We start from the raw sequence: 17,102 nt of genomic DNA, 5'->3' as shown, positions 1-17,102 counted from the left end.
GCTAGTTGTGGTGAGCAGGAGCTGTTCTCTAGTGCAGGCTCAGAAGTTGTTGCACAGGGCTTGGCTGCTCTGCGGCATGTGGAATCTTCCTGGACCAGGAACTGAACCCATGTCTCCTGCATTGGCAGGCGGATTCTTAACCACTGGCCCATTTAAGCAAGTCCCAAATGTACTGCTATATGTGTAAAATATCTCACAATTAAAAAGTAAATAAATATAATATCTAGTTAAGGATTTGGGAGGACTGGTTTAGATATTTTGACTCCCACTAAACTAAAATTTAACTTTTAAGAAATGCTGACAATAAAATTAGAACCATAATCCATAAAAAAATCTTGTCTTTAATTTTTTCAAATATTTATTTATTTATTATTTTTGGCTGCATCTTGTCTTCACTGGGGATCTTTCCCTAAGATGCATGGGCTCTGTAGTTTTGGTGTGCAGGCTTAGTTGCCCTGAAGGCATGTGGGATCTTAAGACGTTCGCTGGCCAGGGATGGAACCTATGTCTCCTGCATTGGAAGGCAGATTCTTAATCACTGGACCACCAGGGAAGTCCCTATGTGTTGTTTGCTTTTTAAGTAATTAATTAGTTTTTGATTTATACTGCAGGGCTTGTGGGATCTTAGTTCCCTGTCCAGGTGTAGAACCTGAGCCCCCAGCAGTGGAAGCACAGAGTCCTAACAACTGGACTGCAGATGATTCTCTTGTTTTTAGTTTCTAAAACTACAAGTTGCATAAAATCACAGGATCAAAATAGATTTATAAAAGTACAGGTCACAGGTGGTAGAAAAAATGATTAAAACAAAATCTGAAATGCTATCAACCAATTTAAGCAGAGATCAACCCAAGTTTCAGCCTCATGCAAACATTTAAAATGTTATCATTAGAGGAATGAATTTAATGAATTTAATTTTCATTCTGGATATTAAAAACAGTTTTTATAAGCCCGTTCTTGTTTAATGTTACAACGACAATTTAAGGTTTAAGATTTTTTAAAATGATGGGGTGTGCATCTTTTTCAGATGTCAGCTGGCAGAAGCTGGCCCTGGGGACTCAGGGCCTGTTGTGGATAACCAACAACTTAGCCTGTTTTAACTTGAATTGCCAAAGCCACTATTGTGTTGAGCTTAGTAAATGATTTGAGTAAAAATACGTAAACAAATTGAGCTGAAATCAAATAAAATCTGAGTTTTGACCAAGGGTTAAGGAAAGGTGGAGAGGGGTGGTGTTTTCCAGGTAGGGGTTCAAGACAGAAAGAGCAGCAGTGGAAAAGGTAGAAACGTTGGGTATGCGGAGCACATTCCGGGAACACTAAGTAACCTGGTGTGACTGAGGGGAAATGGAACCTCAGCTGTAACCTGGTGTGATTGGAGGGAAATGGAACCTCAGCTGGCCAGACCATGGAGTAACTGCTCTGAGCATCCACTCCAGGCAGTCTCTCAGCTTTCCCCTGTTTGTGCGTGCTAAGTCGCTCAGTCGTGTCCGATTTTGTGCGACACTATGGGCTGTAGCCCGCCAGGCTCCTCTGTCCATGGGATTCTTCAGGCAAGAATACTGGAGTGGATTGCCATGCCCTCTTCCAGGGGATCTTCCTGACCCAGGGATCGAACCCGCGTCTCTTACATCTCCTGCATTGGCAGGCAGGTTTTTTAACACTAGCGGCGCCAGCTGGGAAGCCCTGTCCACTTTTACTCGCCTTCTAACCCATTCTCGATTCGCCTTTCAAGATCTCTGCTGGCTCCGCCCCACTGGTAGTGCCTGTGGCCCCGCCCCCTAGAAAAAACCTGGCCACGAGGTGGAGTCTCGAAGGTCTGCTCACCCCCGCCTTCTTATAGGCGCGCGAGGCTGCTAGTTGGCACCGTTTGATGACGTCACGGTCATTGACAGAGAAGCCGCGGCCTTCGCCACAGTAGCTAGCGGTAGTAAGAGTGAGTTGAGGTCCAGACAGGCTGGGGCGCCTTCAAAGGGCGCGGCGGGAAGGCCAGGGTTTTGTAGCCAGGGCGGCGGGTTTGTGATCTGCAGTGTCGTGAGGCTGGGGGAGGAGTTTGGAAGCCCATCGACCTGACTCCGGTATCAGGGTTAGGGGGCGTGTTGGAGGGGAGGCTGCGAAGGGCCGGGTAGGCGGCGTGGTAGTCAGGCCTGAGGGCTAGCAGAAACCTTAAGGTCGGGACTAGGGTGAGGGTGACGAATGCTCGGGGTCTGGGCAGGGAGATTATCTTAAAGGGTTCGGCTTTGGCGATGGGTGGACCACACTCACGAATCTCTCTCCCTTCCTTCGCCCGCTTGCTCCTGGTGGCTCACGCGGGCTGCAGGTGTAGCATGTCTAGTCTGGGGACCTTGGGTGGCGCCCGCGCCGGGCTAGGACTGTTGCTGGGCACCGCCGCGGGCCTTGGATTCCTATGTGCCCTTTATAGCCAGCGGTGGAAACGGACCCAGCGCCGCGGCCAGAGCCAGAGTCAGTCCAACTCTCTGGACTACACGCAGACTTCAGAGCCTGGACGCCAAGGTAGGAGCGGGGCTGTTGAGGCCTCAGTGACTGTTGAGGGGGTGGGCTTGGGGTCGGGGCTGCTTGTAGCAGAACCTGCGGGACAGGACAACAGAGGAAAAACTAGGGGGGTGGGTGCGGGGCCCGAGAGTTTCAAGTTTGGGGAAAGTTTATCGAAAAAGAAAAGCAGTCTTCCTCTTCTGTCGTCTTTTTCCTGTGATCCCAGGAAAGTATATAGTGAAAAGGCTTAGCTTTCACTTTTAGTTCTGGCCGCAGAAGTGCTGTGTATATATTAAAGTTACTTGCTTAGTGTAGTTGAGGTGTTTAATAAGTAAAGGTCCAAAAGAAAGTAGAACGTGAATAGTCTTGGAGGAATTAAAATCTTTTGAGGCTTATATATTAAATTAGGTTAATAGTAACATTCGAAGACACCTTGGAGACTATATAGTTCAAGGTTTTTTTTGTTTTTTTTTTAAATCCTTTTTATGAGTAAGTTGAGATTGAAAAAAGTTGTGTAACTTTGCCGAGGCTGTCACAGAGCAAGTAAGTGGCGGGATTGGGCTTGGTCACCTGGTCCTGTGGACGTCCCACAGCGTGGGGCCGGGAGCGCACTTACTGCAGTTGAAGCTGAATATGGCTGGAAGCCAGACACAAATGGTTCGTACTTTCAGTTTTGGAAAACTTGAATGTTAACCCATTACAGCAAAGCATCTAGGGCTCGTCCAAACCACTCCCCTCATGTGTGTGTGATAGAAGAGGGTTCAAGTCATCTCGCCTCATGTTCATTGGGAACACATGCTTCCTCTGATGACCAAATGCCAGTTAGTTTTTGAAGAGTCTTAAGAGTTTTCACCTTAGATTGCAATTGTTTGTCAGCATTTCATAAGCTGGTAGTAACAGCGCTGCAAGTGTGCTTGCCCTTCCTTTCTTTTCCTTGTATTTTGTTTGTTGGTTTGTAATTTCTCAGCTGTAGTCTTTCTTCTACTGAGGTTGGGAGGTGGTAGCCACATTCCCAGGGATCTTTCTTGCTTTACATACTGGAACATTGTTGGGTCTGTACAGTAATCCAGCCTTTATTGTTACTAGATTTCCTTTAACAGCTTTATGCTTGCTTGGACTGTGGGTCCTGCCTTGCTGGTTTCTCTCCTGTTTTTACATTTACCAGTCCACTTGTCTTAGGTATCCGTTTTCTAGCATTTTAGAATTTACTTAGAGCTCAATTCAGGGCTTGGCGATGATGTTTTTCCCCAATGGGGTTTGGGTGGGTTTTTCCTGGTGTACCTTTTCTCTCAGTAACTGCCCCTGTTTACCTTGCCACTCTCTGATAATACTAAATGAAGCTCTTGAGAGCTCTTGCTATTCTTTGTGAAGTGCAAGATCAGAATTTGAGTGAGCTCAGTTTCAGTTTTGCTGTGTGGTAAGTATTGACTACCTGGGATTTGGGCAGCAGGGCAGCTATCCTGCCTTCTAGATATTGCACTCTTGCGAGAGCATTCTACATTATCTGCCAAGGTGTACAGTGCTCATGAAGGGCCCTGGGTGCAAGGTTTTTGGAACAAAGGGCTCTTGTGGACTTTTTTGTTTTTTTTTTCCTTTGGCCATGCTTGCAAGATCTTAGTCCCCTAGCCAGGGATTGAACCTGGACCCTTGGTAGTGAAAGCACGGAGTCTTAGCCACTAAACGACTAGAGAATTCCCTGGAGAGCTCTCGTTTAAAGATTGGGACCTTGATTTTTTTTTTTTTTTCCGGGTTTGTTACCTGGGACTTGTGAATATCTGACCCTCAAAGATCTTTGTAAATTGAACTCCAGTGAGAAGTAAGAGTTCTTGAGTTCTGGGTGCAGGATCTTCTCGTCCCTCTAGCCCACGGGCATCGCTGTCTCCTGTCCTCCGTCCTCCAGTCAGGCCGTTGCGGGCAGTCCCGGGTGAGGCTGGTGATGCTGCAGTGCTCTCAAGCCTCCCACGAGGACAGGAGGTGGTACTGGACCGCCTGGAGTTCGTGCTGACCAGCCTGGTGGCGCTGCGGCGGGAGGTAGAAGAGCTGAGGAGCAGCCTGCAGGGGCTTGCTGGGCAGATTGTGGGGGAGGTCCGGTGAGTATTGCAGCCTTCCTTCCTGCCTTGGCCCCTGCACCCTAGCTTTTCCCCCGTCCCGACAGCTTTCTCAGCCTTTGTTGTCTGTCTGTAAGGACACAGCCAGTTTTCTGGCTTCTCACCTCTCTGGCAGGGAAGCCATGTGCTTGATTCCTTGCCTTGCCTGAGTTCTTGCTGCCTTTGGGCCCTCAGGGTCTGTTGCAGCAGCTGAAATACTTTGTCCTGTTTAACCTGGTCTGCTCTGTAGGCTGGGTCCCGCCAGCTGCCCTTCTTGCTCTCCTGAGGGCAGAGACCCCAGAGTTTCTCTGCTTTGGGCCCTTTAATGAGCAGCAGTAGTAAGAGGCTCCCTCAGGGTGAGGGGAAAGGCAGGCTGGAAGGGCCTAATGGCACCCTCTGGAAAGGAGCTTACTTTTCAGATCACATATGGAAGAGAACCAGAAAGTGGCTCGGCGGCGAAGGTTCCCATTTGCCCGGGAGAGGAGTGACTCGACCGGCTCCAGCTCTGTCTACTTCACGGCCGCCTCGGGAGCCACGTTCACGGATGCCGAGAGTGAAGGCGGGTGAGTCATGTCTCCTGGAGACAGCTGTGGCTTCAGCCAGGTTACATTGTGTAGAAGTAATGTTCGGAATGAAAAGTTCACACCAAGCTGCTGTAAATAGTTTTTAGAACAAGGTAAGGATATAAACAAATGAAATACAAAACAGGTGAAATAAGAAAAGCCATCCACCACATGTCATCCGGACAGATGGGAATGTTTAACAGCAGTTAGTGTTTGCATCTGTTACTTTTCTCAGAGTAGGTTTGCTTTTTACCTAGTTATTAGATCCTTTATTTTTGTTTTATTGTAACGTCAGTTGGGTGGTTTCCTGTTATCAGGAGGACTTTGTAAGCTTTGTCTTAACGGCCGTATTTCCTTCACTGAGTGACTGGGCCGGGTCTACAGAGCTGTCTAAGCGCTAAGCACGCTCCCTCCCTCGGGAAGTTCTCTTCCCACCAGGAGATCTGCTTGTGCGCCCTCGCCCTCTTCACAGGTGGGCGGTGACTCACCTGAGTAGCTGGTGGGCCAGCAGGTCTGGCCATAGGCCTTACTGTGAGACAGGGCTGCAGGCAGGAGTCTGGTGGAACACCCAGGTTGGTCAGGCTGAGGGCTTTTTGGTTTTAAACCACTGGTGCCATTTTGGAACTTCGTCCCACGGGTGGAGCCTGAATGAACATCTCTGTTGCATGCTGTTGATAGCAGCATCTGCCCGTGTCTGCTTCCAGGCCCAGTCATCCAGGTGGCCCATGTGGGGTCTAGAGGCTGGTCTCTCTTTGTGGCCTTTGCTGACCTTTTTCCTTCTTCAAGGAAGAGGCTGATGAAGTGAGCAGTCAGGCCTGTCCTGTCAGGGCAGAACGACTGGTGTAGCTCCAAACATACACATGGAAACCAGAAGCTAAACCAGTCATTCATGATGATCTTTGCAGCATGTCCCTCTTCAGCTGAAACACTTCATAATATCAACCAGTTTATTTCTCCTTTGTGACAGACACGGTGGAAAGCACTTCAGAGGTATTTCCTTAGTCTCACAAAGGAGAGAGAGGAGCATCTCTTAAGGAGCATTTCTTTTTTTTTTTTTTTAAGGAGCATTTCTAAGCAACCCAAGGAAGCCAGTTACTTGACATTTGAACTTTATGAGTGTGGAACATAAGGACAGGTCACAGCTCTGCCCAAGACTAGGATAATAGAACTCAAACCCTTTCATGATGATTTTAAGAAATTGTACAAGCTTCTGGGGGCAGCACGAGCCAGAGTGATTAACCAGGGAAGTTTATGGGTGCTTCGTAGCTTAGGGTGCTCACTGGGGCTCCCAAAGCCATACAGGGCAGGACAGGGCTGCCAGTTGCCTGTAGCAGCTGGAGAGAAAGGGTGGCTTCCTTAATAACAGCTCCAGCAGGCTCAGCCTTGTGACCAATCCTGTGGCATGTGGAAGCCGATGGTCGTGCTTGGTGCAAGACTTTGGTTTAGCCGACTGCTCTCTGGAGCAATGGCCTTGGTGAATCATTCATTTGGTCATGGTCAAGGAGACCAAGCCTTGGGAATGGCTTTAAACCTGTGGGCCCTGGGGAAGGAGAGCTTCTTTAAGGGATGAAAGAATAAGACTATTTGATGGGCAGCTCTGCGCCACTGAAAGCTGTGTTCTCGCTTTCTTCCCAATAAAACAGCTCCCAGGGGATCAGCTGAATATGCCAGAGTCCGAATCACTGGGTGGGTTAGTGAGCTTGTTCCCAGAGCCTTGTTGCAAATGCAGCTTTACTTCCCTCCTTGCAAAACCCAACTCGCCCTAATACCAGCTGCCCTGGCAAACCTGCCCAGGCATTCCAGCCAGGAGCCACTGCCGGCAGCCTCATTGCCACTCCTCCTTGGGCGTTCGCTTATCACCTCATTCCTCTTGGTCTTATCTTCCCCGCCACTGTGGGGTCAGGGCCCAGGCCTGCTTGTCTTTGTCTCAGCTCAGCACCTCTTATGGGGCTTAGCAGTTGGAGGAAAAAAATGTAATTGCTGGGAGGGCTGTGTGTGTAAGAGTCCTGGATCCCTGACCCAGGGGCTCTCCTTAAGGAGCAGAGTTGGCCTCCTTACCTCAAGGGAGCCTGGAGTCCTTGCTCCACAGTGGGAACAGTGTGTCTAGCTTGAGTGCACAGGACCAAAGGACCTTTTCAGAGGTCTGTACTCATCTCAAAAGCTGCTGGGCATGTTGAACAAAAGGGTCACTACTTTTTCTCTGGTGGATTTCACCAGCAGCTGGGTATGTGGTATGAGAGCTGCAATACCAGCTCTCACTGGGTGGCAGCAAGGTCCCCCGATCTCTCCTTTTCCTTGCCCATGTGAGCTCCCCGGCCTTTAGGGCCCAGAGGGATCACAGCACTGAAGGACCTTCCTCCCTGCTTCCTTCCCTGGAGACTGCGCTCAGGCAGGATGAGAGCAGGGGTCTCTCCCCATGTGCTGAGGCAGCCTTCAGCTGAGCAGGGAATGAGTGGGGTCTCCTCTTCTTTTTGCAACATGAAGTGATAAGACTCAAGCTTGCACCCGCCAAAAATTCATTTACTCATTTTGCCTCTGGGCCTGGTTGGGCTGAGTAGGGGCACTGGTAGCCACTGATTTGACTTTCTGGATGGGGCAGGTTATTGTCTAAGCCTAGGAGCCTAAGAGAGTTTCTCTAGGCTGCCCCTGTGTGGTCTTGCTCACCACCACCCAGGTTGGTTGTAAAATCTGATAGCACTTTTCCTTGTCCCTTTTTTTTTTACTGCAAATTGCTCGAGGAGAGAGATGCTTATATAACCTCTTTAAAAAGCAAGGTTAAGAAGGTTTTAAATATTTTACAATTTCTTGTAATAGATGTTTCTGGAGCCCCTTTGTTAAATGCATCTGAAAGCTCCTCTATAAAGAAATAGGATGGATGGACTGGACCCCAGGTCTGGTTACTCACTTGGTCCCTTGTCCTCTCTGGCTTTGCAGATGAGGAGGACAGCACTTGGGCCTGCAGTACTCAGCCCCCTTGACCTTAGGCTATCTTGTTGTGACTTTGTTTGTCTCTCTCCTTCAGGTCTGATTTGCTCCAGCCACAGGGATCCTACCTCTCTTTAATTTCAGGACGGAGGAAGACTTATCCTTAAGTGACTCAAGGATCTTCCCTGTGTCTTGGAACCTGCTAGCTCAGACAGAACCTGCTTTTCCTTCACTCAGCCTGGGGGCTCTTTGGTGTCTGGTTGTGACCCCTGGAAGCCTTATCTTCTGCTCTGCTCAGTTTTTGTCTGACTCAGTTGGCAGTTGGGGAAAACAGTATCATTAGCTGCTGGTGGAGGCAAAGATCCAAGAGAAACAGTGGATGCAATCAGAGTTGGGCTCCCCAGGAGACACCTGGATGGCAGCCCCACAGACACCTTCCTAAGGGATTGCTTGCATCTTCTGCCTTTCCTGCTTCCAGCTGCAGCCTTCCCCCGCTGCCCCCACCAGTTCCCAAGGTTTCCAAGGGCTACTCCTGTTGTGGTTGAGGTTTGGTTACTGACTTGGGACAGAGGTATACATTGAATTGAGAAAGAAAATATGTATATCTGTGGCCACCCACAGCCACAGAGGCTGGCATCCACCCATGTTGGTTCTGGCAGGTGCATTTGGCTGATAAAGCAAAAATGATTGACAAACCCTTCCCCTCGTGAGCCATCAAGCTCCACCTACATCTGAAGGTTTTTATCTTAAACTTTTATTACTTTACTTATAAGAATATATGGTCCCTAAAGCAATCCCATCTAATACTAAAATATAGGGGGGATATTAATTCCTCTGCCCTGAGAGGTCTACTGACATTTTGTTGATACCTTTCTAGGCTTTCTCTGTTTTCTGGCAGACGTGGTGGTAGCTAAGCAGGGGCTTCTCATATCGGCCTCTGACTGTCACAGGGCTCCGAGTTGGTCACTCTTCCCCTCCCATATCATTTTCCCATGGTTCCCTAGGAAGCATTCTCTCAGGACTGAGTCCCCCCTCAGTGAGGGGCATGGCTCATGGTCAGTGCTGATGGCCGCAGCGCCGTGGAGGGCCCCTCTGTGGAGGAGGCTAGACCCCTGGTGATCTGAGGCTAAGTAATCCCCTCCCTTGCCCTTGTCACTTTGTTTCCCTGCCACAGTTACACAACAGCCAATGCTGAGTCTGACTATGAGCGGGACTCTGAAAGGGAGAGTGACGGTGACGGTGAAGATGAAGTGAGCTGCGAGACCGTGAAGATGGGCAGAAAGGACTCCTTGGACCTGGAGGTGGAGGTGGAGGTGGCTTTGGGTCCGGAGCCTGAAGCCCTGGAGGCTGGAGGCTCCCCTGGCCAGGAAGAGGTGCTGCCGCTCCTGCAGCAGGCAGACGAGCTGCACCAGGGCAGTGAGCAGGGCAAGCGGGAGGGCTTCCAGCTGCTGCTCAACAACAAGCTGGAGGTGAGGCTCCAACGGCCCATCTACCCTCCTTCCTCCTGCTCACTCCCACGAATGTGTCAGTGACCCTGCCAGGTGACATGGGAAGGGAAATGAGGGTGACACGGTGAGTTTCTGCATCTACCCTCAGGGTTGTACACCCTTTTCCAAGGAGGCCAAGTGCTGCCCCTAGGGGCCTGTACTCCCTGCCCCAGCGCTTCCTCCCCCACCACCCCCTGGGTAGTTGGCTCTGGTAGGGCAACTGCAAGAGCTCCTCTCAGCATAGGGAGAAATGTGGAAAGAACTGAAACTTTCCCCTTTTATTTCCCTGAGGCAGACCCACAGCTGCTTGCCCCATTTGAAGTTTTCATCACCGGTGACAAGTGTCTGGGTCACTCAATCACAGTTCCCTTCTCAAGTTCACTGCCAGAATTTATGCGGAAAGACTGAAGGCAGGAGAAGGGGACGACAGGATGAGATGGTTTGGTTCGGTGGCATCACTGACTTGATGGACATGAGTTTGAGTAGGCTCCGGGAGTTGGTGATGGACAGGGAAGCCTGGCGTGCTGCAGTCCATGGTGTCGCAGAGTTGGACGCAACTGAAGTGAACTGAGCTATAAATGCCCTCAGTTAGCATTTCCCTTTTCCTGGGCCTTTCCACATGCTCTTGCTGTGACTCATTACATGTTGGAGTTGGCCTTCCCTCCTCACAGCATTGGGAGGCCAGGATGCACCCACTCTGTGGGTTGTGCAGTCTACTGACTAGAGATGATGTCACCAGCTAACCGCAGGTGAGAGGCCATGTAGATGGCCTGATATCAGTGTTTATGACACAGAGAGAAGGTCAGGGCTCCAGTTCTCTGCAGCTGAGAGAAGGGGCCCTCATCCCTCTCTTTGGGTTGCAGCATGGAAGCCGGCAGGACTTTCTCTGGCGCCTGGCCCGGGCCTACAGTGACATGTGTGAGCTTGCCGAGGAGGCGAGTGAGAAGAGGTCCTATGCCTTAAGTGGTAAGTGCTGACAGCCTCCTGGTGCAACTGACTGATTCTGAGGGTGGAGCCAGCCCAGTGGCTTGGGGCCCAGGGGACCCACCAAGACGCAGGCTATCAGGGCAGCTGGGGCTCAGGTACTCAGCAGGGACAGACTGGCTCCCGGAGACCCATTTCCTCCTGGAGACACAGAGCAGTCTCTGCTTTTCTGCACGGTATGGGGCTTGAGACACACAGGCGTACGTGACTATAGCACAGCTGGCCTTGAACGTCAGTGATTTGAGCAGTGCAAGCACACACACAGTCCATGGTTGCTCGGGCCTGAGGATTTGTTGTTGCTTAGTTGCTAAGTTGTGTCCGACTCTGCAACTCCATGGACTGTAGCCTGCCAGGCTCCTGTCCGTGGGATTTCCCAGGCAAGAACACTGGAGTTGCCATTTTCTTCTCCAGGGGATCTTTCTGACCCAGGGATTGAACCCTCGTCTCCTGCACTGGCAGGCAGATTCTCTACTGGTGAGCCAGAGGGCTATGTTACACGTGGATTTCTGACTGGGCAGAGGGCCAGTAACCCCTGCATTGTTCAGGGTCAATTGTAGTTGTTTCATTAGCACTATTCTTTGTCCTAATTCTTTAACTACAAAGGGCAAAACCTTTCTTAACCTGAGGAGGGTTTTTTTTTTTGCTGCTGTTTAAGAATCTAGTTTCAGTTATGGAGCCTGTGGGGCAGGTGTTTAAGAATATAATGAGTGGAGTATGTTTGGTGAGTGCCAGGAAGGAGTAGTTTGGGAGAATACCACTAGCCTGTAAGCCCGTGGGGTCTACTAGCCAGCTCTGTTGTCAGCATCTGTCCCCAGGCATGTAGGGTGCATCTGACTCGTGCCAGGTTCATGGCCTGTCCTCTACTGTCGTGAAGTTGTTAAGACCCCTGAGATTTTAGAGACTGGTTTTACGGGGAAGATGTGTCCTGCCTAGCTACACAGCCTCGGAGTCAGGCACCGTCAGTGGACTTCCACATCTCGTAGTACAGCCTCGCAGACATTGAATTTTTGATAATGTAGAGTCTGACAGTACCTCAAGGTCATCATTCTATAAACTGTTGTAGAATTCTGCCAATACAGAAAGGTCAGTTGAGCTGAATGTTTGATCTTCAGAAAAATCCCTGGAAGTTGTAACTGAAGGTGCTTAATTATTGTCTGTTTCTTTTCAAAAGTTTCTGCTACCTTTCCTGTGTTTCAGGTGAGGATTCTGACCAGCATTTGGGGCTGGTGTCTGGACTCTTGGTGGCAACAACCGCCTTTCCTTTTCCTTTTGATCATCTCTTAGTACTAATAGCCAACGTGAACCCTGAAGGTGGAGATGGAGCAGTGGTTGGAGAAGCAGCTATGCCCACACCGGTCTGGCTCCTTGTAGCACCCCCGGACAGATCTGTTCCTTCTGGAGGTCAGGGGACTATGGAGAGACTTTGAAGGCTCTGGTCTGTGATTCTAGCCTTTTAGGACCATTGTTGATGGATCTAAAGTTCATTTTGTGTTGCCTCTAGAAGCTGGACCATCAGGAGGCTGCAGGAACTGGTTGCCTCGTTCTTCACCCTTATTTCCCTAGTGAGTGAGTGCTCTGAAGCGGGCAGAGTGAAGTCCCCTAAAAGACAGTGTCCCTCAGTGGTAGAGCCACATGGTTCTTCTGCTTGGATAGGGGAATTGTAGGGTTCTCACCTGTTCTCTTTAAATGTATTTGTTGCATATACAAAATTATACCATGATTACTATCTCTTATACATGAGGAAACATTTCAGATTAGCCAGCCTATCACCTCAACACGTTACTTTTGTTCCATTCCCTGTGTTCCCTTTCAAGCCCTCACCATTGAAAATTTCTATTATTTCAAATTTTTATTATACAGTTGACTTAACAATGTTTCAGAGGTACAGCAAAGTTATTCAGTTATACATAGATATACTTTGCAGATTCTTTTCCATTATAGGTTATTACAAGATATTCAGTATAGTTCTCTGCTACACAGTAGGTCCTTGTTTATCTATTTAATATATAGTAGTTCATATCTGTTAATCTCGAATTCCAAATTTATCCCTCCCCTTGGGTAACGTTTGTTTTCTCAGTCTGTTTTGTAAGTAAGGTCATTTGTATCATTTTTAAAAAATGTTTCACACGTAAGTGTTGTATATTTGTCTTTCTCTGTCTTATTTATTTCACTTAGTATGATCTCTAGATCTGTCCATGTTGCTAAAAATGGCATTATTTCATTCTCTTTTACGGAAGCCCTCTTGATTCTAATCAGATGTCCCATTTCGCAGTGTTCTGTTTTCTCCAGTGTGTAGGTGTAACGGTTCTCATCTGGAGGGCTCCAGCTCCTTGACGTTCTAGGGGACCCTTGTCAAGAGCCTGCATGTGTTTAGGCCTTGATTTGTTAGTTTTGGTGCCTGGAAAACTTGGGTAAGGACTACATGAAAGTCATCCTTGGTCAGATGCCAGGTCATTTGGCTCTAGTGAGGAGTTCTGGCCCAGAGCCATGGTTACTGTTCCTAGATCATGGTCCTCTTGAGAATCCAATCAATCTCCAATCTTGAGAATCCAAAGCTGTGGACCCTCTCAAGAAAATGGACTTATGCCTAATATTTCAGTGGGATTTCATGGACACCCTAAGGCCTATCCACAGACCCCAAATCAAAAACTCTCCAGGTAATGATCTACTAGGGCAACTGTGATTGCTTTCGAGTCCTTTTATATTTGCAGTGCTCTGAGCACGTCGGGTGGGTGTTGTATAGCTGGGACAGCTGATGACAGAGATAGGGAAAGCAAGGCAAAGTGGAAGTTATCCTTGAAAAGCTATTTGCAGCTCTTCACTCTGCTCAAGTGCATAACTATTTATAAGTCCTGCTTGGGTGGGAACTGTGAGAGCCAGAGCAGACCATCCTCCCACAGCCTTTCCCGTGGAGGGGTCACGGGAGCCCGAGTCAACTCTGGATCACCTCTGTCTTACAGGAAAAGAAGAAGCTGAGGTCGCTCTGGAGAAGGGGAATGAGAATGCAGAGTGTCATCAGTGGTAATAACACCCTGCAGGGCCCCAGAAAGAGCCAGCATGGGTTAGAGTGGAGCAGAGCCCTTTCTTTTCTCTGCCCTGGCCAAACAGGCATTTGCCAGAGGCACCAGGAGAGGAAGCTCTGGCCTTTATTTTCGTATGTTCCAGTCCTTCCCCAAGCCAAGGACCCAGGGGAGTTTCCTTCGGGAAGTGCCTTGGGAGTGAGACAAGGGAAGAGTAGTACAGCTTCCTGTTGAAACTTGGATAAATGAGTAGCTTTGTTATGTCATCCCTGGCTTCAACCTTGAGGCTCCTGGCTCCTCAGGGAGGTTGGGACATTGGCAGTTCCCCTCTCCCATACAAGCTCTTCATTCCCCTAGCTGTGATCCCTGGCTGGTGGTGGACTTTGGCTTCTTCGCCTTGCTGGCATGAGGAAACATAGATGTGAGCTCACCCCAGGAAGTTCGGCAGTCAGTATTAGTCCACAAAAGCATCAGCCCTGTTTGTGATCTCATGTGGGCAAAGTCCTGCCACCTTGTGTGGGTCAGGGCCAACCTGTGGCCTGGAGGCCTGGTTCTAGCACCTCAGTTTTAGTCAAAGTGTTCCTTTTCCACCCCTGCTGCTTTCTGTAACTCTGCCCTCAGATTTTGAGCTGCAGAGGCCTTGTTTCCCCATCTGTTGCTGAAACTTTGCAGTGCCTCTTTTTAGATGCCAGGTCAGTTTCTTAGACCTTTGTTTTTGAAGACAGAAAATGGGAAGCTGGATGGCTTTGTTCCCCTGGGAGGGTGTGGAGGAGAGGGCTGAAATCGGAGGCCTTTTCTTCCTCTGCTTCTGTTGGTAATTCTAGAGTATCCCCTTCCCAAACAGCTTCCCAGTGACGTACCAGCTAAGCAGACATAGTGTATTCACGTTTCTTACACATTGATGCTGATTTTTAGAGACCTGCTTAAGTTTTCATGACAGCTATGGCTATACTGATCATGAGGGGACATTGGGATTGAGACCTTGTCTAAATTTTAAGTATAAAAGAACCCACTTTTTGTACCCAGTGTACTTTGGGAAACTGTGAACCTACCACTGTATCTGCTAAAGAATATGAATTGGGACCACTGGTCTGTGAAAAGAGGAATTATGTACAGATGAAGTATTGGGCAGTGCCGTCAGCCATGGGTGGGAAGCCCCTTCCTGGCAGGGATGGTCCTCAGTCCTGTGCCTGAGCCTGCTGCTTTCCCCCCTAGGTATGCAGTGCTTTGTGGTCAGCTGGCTGAGCATGAGGGCATCCAGAGGCGCATCCAGAGTGGCTTTAGCTTCAAGGTGAGAAAGGCTTCTCTTCCTTCCCTGGTGCTGGTCTAGCGCAGATTACCTGCTCCAACCTAGCTCTTTGCAGAGGTGTTCCTACCCTACAGCTCTGTGACTTGCCTTTCTTCCCTTAGTAACTCTGCTCTCTGATGTTAACTTGTTTGTATTTCTGCTCTAGGAGCATGTGGACAAAGCCATTGCTCTCAAGCCAGAAAACCCCATGGCTCACTTTCTCCTCGGCAGGTGGTGCTACCAGGTGAGCTAGATTTCAGGGCTTGACACAAGGGCCCAAACTACCCTGAGACACTGATCACCTTGCAGGGAAGATCAGGGTCCTCAACATGGTCTGCTTATGTGTCATTCCCTCCAAACAGTCATGGGAGTGGTGACTGGATGCAGTCCTATTTGGCCCCTTTTCCTTTCAGTACAGAACATTTATTGTTCTTAAAGATACATAAGTTTTTAGTTACACCTTGATCTTTTGATGGCAGGTCTCTCACCTGAGCTGGCTAGAAAAAAAAACCGCGACAGCCTTGAGTGAAAGCCCCCTTGGTGCTACTGTGCAGGATGCCCTCTCAAGCTTCCTAAAGGTATCAGGGAGGGAAGGGAAGGGTGGACAGCAGCCAGAAAGGATGGGGTGACCTTGTTTTCCCTAAGGACATTAGTGTATTGGGAGGGGTTTCTGGTAGAGGGCAGTTTTATGTGTGCCTGTTCTGTGGAAAATGAGAAACCACTGGAAGGGCTTATTAAAAAAAATATAGACTCACTGAATCAATCTCCAGGTTGGATACTGAACTCTAATAAACTTTAGCCTGACTTGGATTTCGGAACCTCTTACTGAAATGCATTCTCCCTTCTCTAGGCTGAAGAACTACAGCCAGGATTTTCCAAAGCAGGAAGGATATATATTTGTAAGGTAAACTCATCTGCCCATTTCAACATAGATGAAATATATGTATGTTGATACTTTTTCTTGAAAACATACACTCATTCCCTTCTAGTCTCCTGGTGGTATTTCTCCCAGGTTTTCACTGTTGTCTCTTCTCAGTGCTACAAAGAACTAGGGAAAAACCCTGAAGCTAAACAGTGGATGAAGTTGGCCCTGGAGCTGCCAAATGTCACTAAAGAGGTAATACTTAAGAGCTTTTCTAATACAGGGTTCTTTCACTGAGTCATTGTGTGACTTTTCAGGAAAGAATATCTTCCCGTGGTTCTTATTTCCCTCCAAAAGAGAGTCTGCACTTTGCATGTGGGCTTTTTCGTATACATCTCACCTGGGGAGGAGACAGAGTTCGTAGGTTCCAGGTTGTCCTGGGAAAGTGGGAAAAAGACTGGTAATAGCAAGGAAGCAAAGGGCCCATTCTCAGGTACCAATGGTTTAGGAAATGTTGGCTTGGATTTAAAGTCCTAGTCTTATTCTCTTGTCTTCCTAGGATTCAGCTTTCCAGAAGGACCTGGAAGAATTGGAAGTAATTTTAGGAGAATAATCACATTTCAGTGGGCTTCATGACTCAAGGAAGGAAAAAAATTAAGTCTTTCCCCCTTAGGTCCTGCTTAGATCAGGAAACTGAGCAAGACTGCTTAAGGGAGTGTCTTGACTCCTAGGTCTGACTGCTGCTTGCTACAATTCCCCAATTTCTTCCCACTGGTTAATTTATTCTAATCCCTTACCTAATCTGAAATTGGGGAAGTACTTGAGACCTGGGTTTCTATTACTTTTTCCATAAAGTGAGTTCTCAAAAAAATCAAGACGAGTATACACCTGCCCTAGGGTAGAGTGTGGATAAAACACTGGAGGCTCCTTTTCAACTGCTGCTGAGGTGGATGAACTCCAAAGAGCTATAGGAACAAAACACAGAATGTGTACTCTCTAATCTTTTTCACTGATTAATATTCAGAACCAAAGTATATAGTCCTAAGATCACACACCCCAACCTACCAGGGCAGAAGGTCGGGGAGTCCATGGGTACTGCCTCTGCTCAATCTATCATGTGGATCGTAACTGTACTCCTGGGCTGAGGGCTGGACCACCTGACTTCCAGTGTCCTGACAGCTTTTGGAACAGCAGTGCATAAGGCTTATGACTGAAAATGATGATCTGAAGAGTTGCCTGGAATATATTTTGGTACAAACTTGCAATAAATCCAAAATTTAAACTTAACTAGAAGTGATTATAATCCCCTTTCTATGTTTGTTTTCATCTCCTTATTCTTTCCTGGCACTTAAATAACTGTTTCCTACTGGGAGGCTATTGCAGACAAGTAGAAAAATAG

At 48.4% G+C, this 17,102-nt stretch overlaps 1 protein-coding gene across 4 annotated transcripts; it reads left to right on the top strand.

Annotated features, from left to right (window-relative positions):
* The first annotated feature begins 1,936 nt into the window (after positions 1-1,936).
* RMDN3 (regulator of microtubule dynamics 3) lies at positions 1,937-16,990 on the top strand. Of its 4 annotated transcripts, none has more exons than XM_055537390.1 (13): positions 1,937-2,072; positions 2,315-2,508; positions 4,388-4,577; positions 4,994-5,137; positions 9,237-9,531; positions 10,413-10,515; positions 13,494-13,554; positions 14,769-14,844; positions 15,008-15,085; positions 15,321-15,419; positions 15,692-15,745; positions 15,878-15,958; positions 16,263-16,990. In XM_055537390.1, the coding sequence occupies exons 2-13, from the start codon at positions 2,322-2,324 to the stop codon at positions 16,314-16,316; spliced, it is 1,422 nt and encodes a 473-aa protein (XP_055393365.1). In that variant the 5' UTR covers positions 1,937-2,072; positions 2,315-2,321; the 3' UTR covers positions 16,317-16,990. The 4 variants fall into 4 exon arrangements, with proteins under 4 accessions (XP_055393365.1, XP_055393364.1, XP_055393363.1 ...); XM_055537389.1 differs by having other exon boundaries at positions 15,854-15,958; XM_055537388.1 differs by having other exon boundaries at positions 4,331-4,577.
* Positions 16,991-17,102: the final 112 nt, after the last annotated feature.

The sequence above is a fragment of the Bubalus kerabau genome, chromosome 10, assembly GCF_029407905.1.
Source record: "Bubalus kerabau isolate K-KA32 ecotype Philippines breed swamp buffalo chromosome 10, PCC_UOA_SB_1v2, whole genome shotgun sequence".
NCBI lineage: Eukaryota > Metazoa > Chordata > Mammalia > Artiodactyla > Bovidae > Bubalus > Bubalus kerabau.
The sequence above is the reverse complement of the archived record's forward strand: the minus strand, read 5'-3'. Positions and strand labels throughout refer to the sequence as shown.

Excerpts from the sequence above, each read along its gene's own strand:
- RMDN3 (XM_055537388.1), top strand. The coding sequence starts at position 2,322 with ATGTCTAGTCTGGGGACCTTGGGTGGCGCCCGCGCCGGGCTAGGACTG. Across the intron at positions 4,578-4,993 it reads CAGATTGTGGGGGAGGTCCG|ATCACATATGGAAGAGAACC; the intron begins GTGAGTATTGCA and ends CTTACTTTTCAG. Across the intron at positions 15,959-16,262 it reads TGCCAAATGTCACTAAAGAG|GATTCAGCTTTCCAGAAGGA; the intron begins GTAATACTTAAG and ends TTGTCTTCCTAG.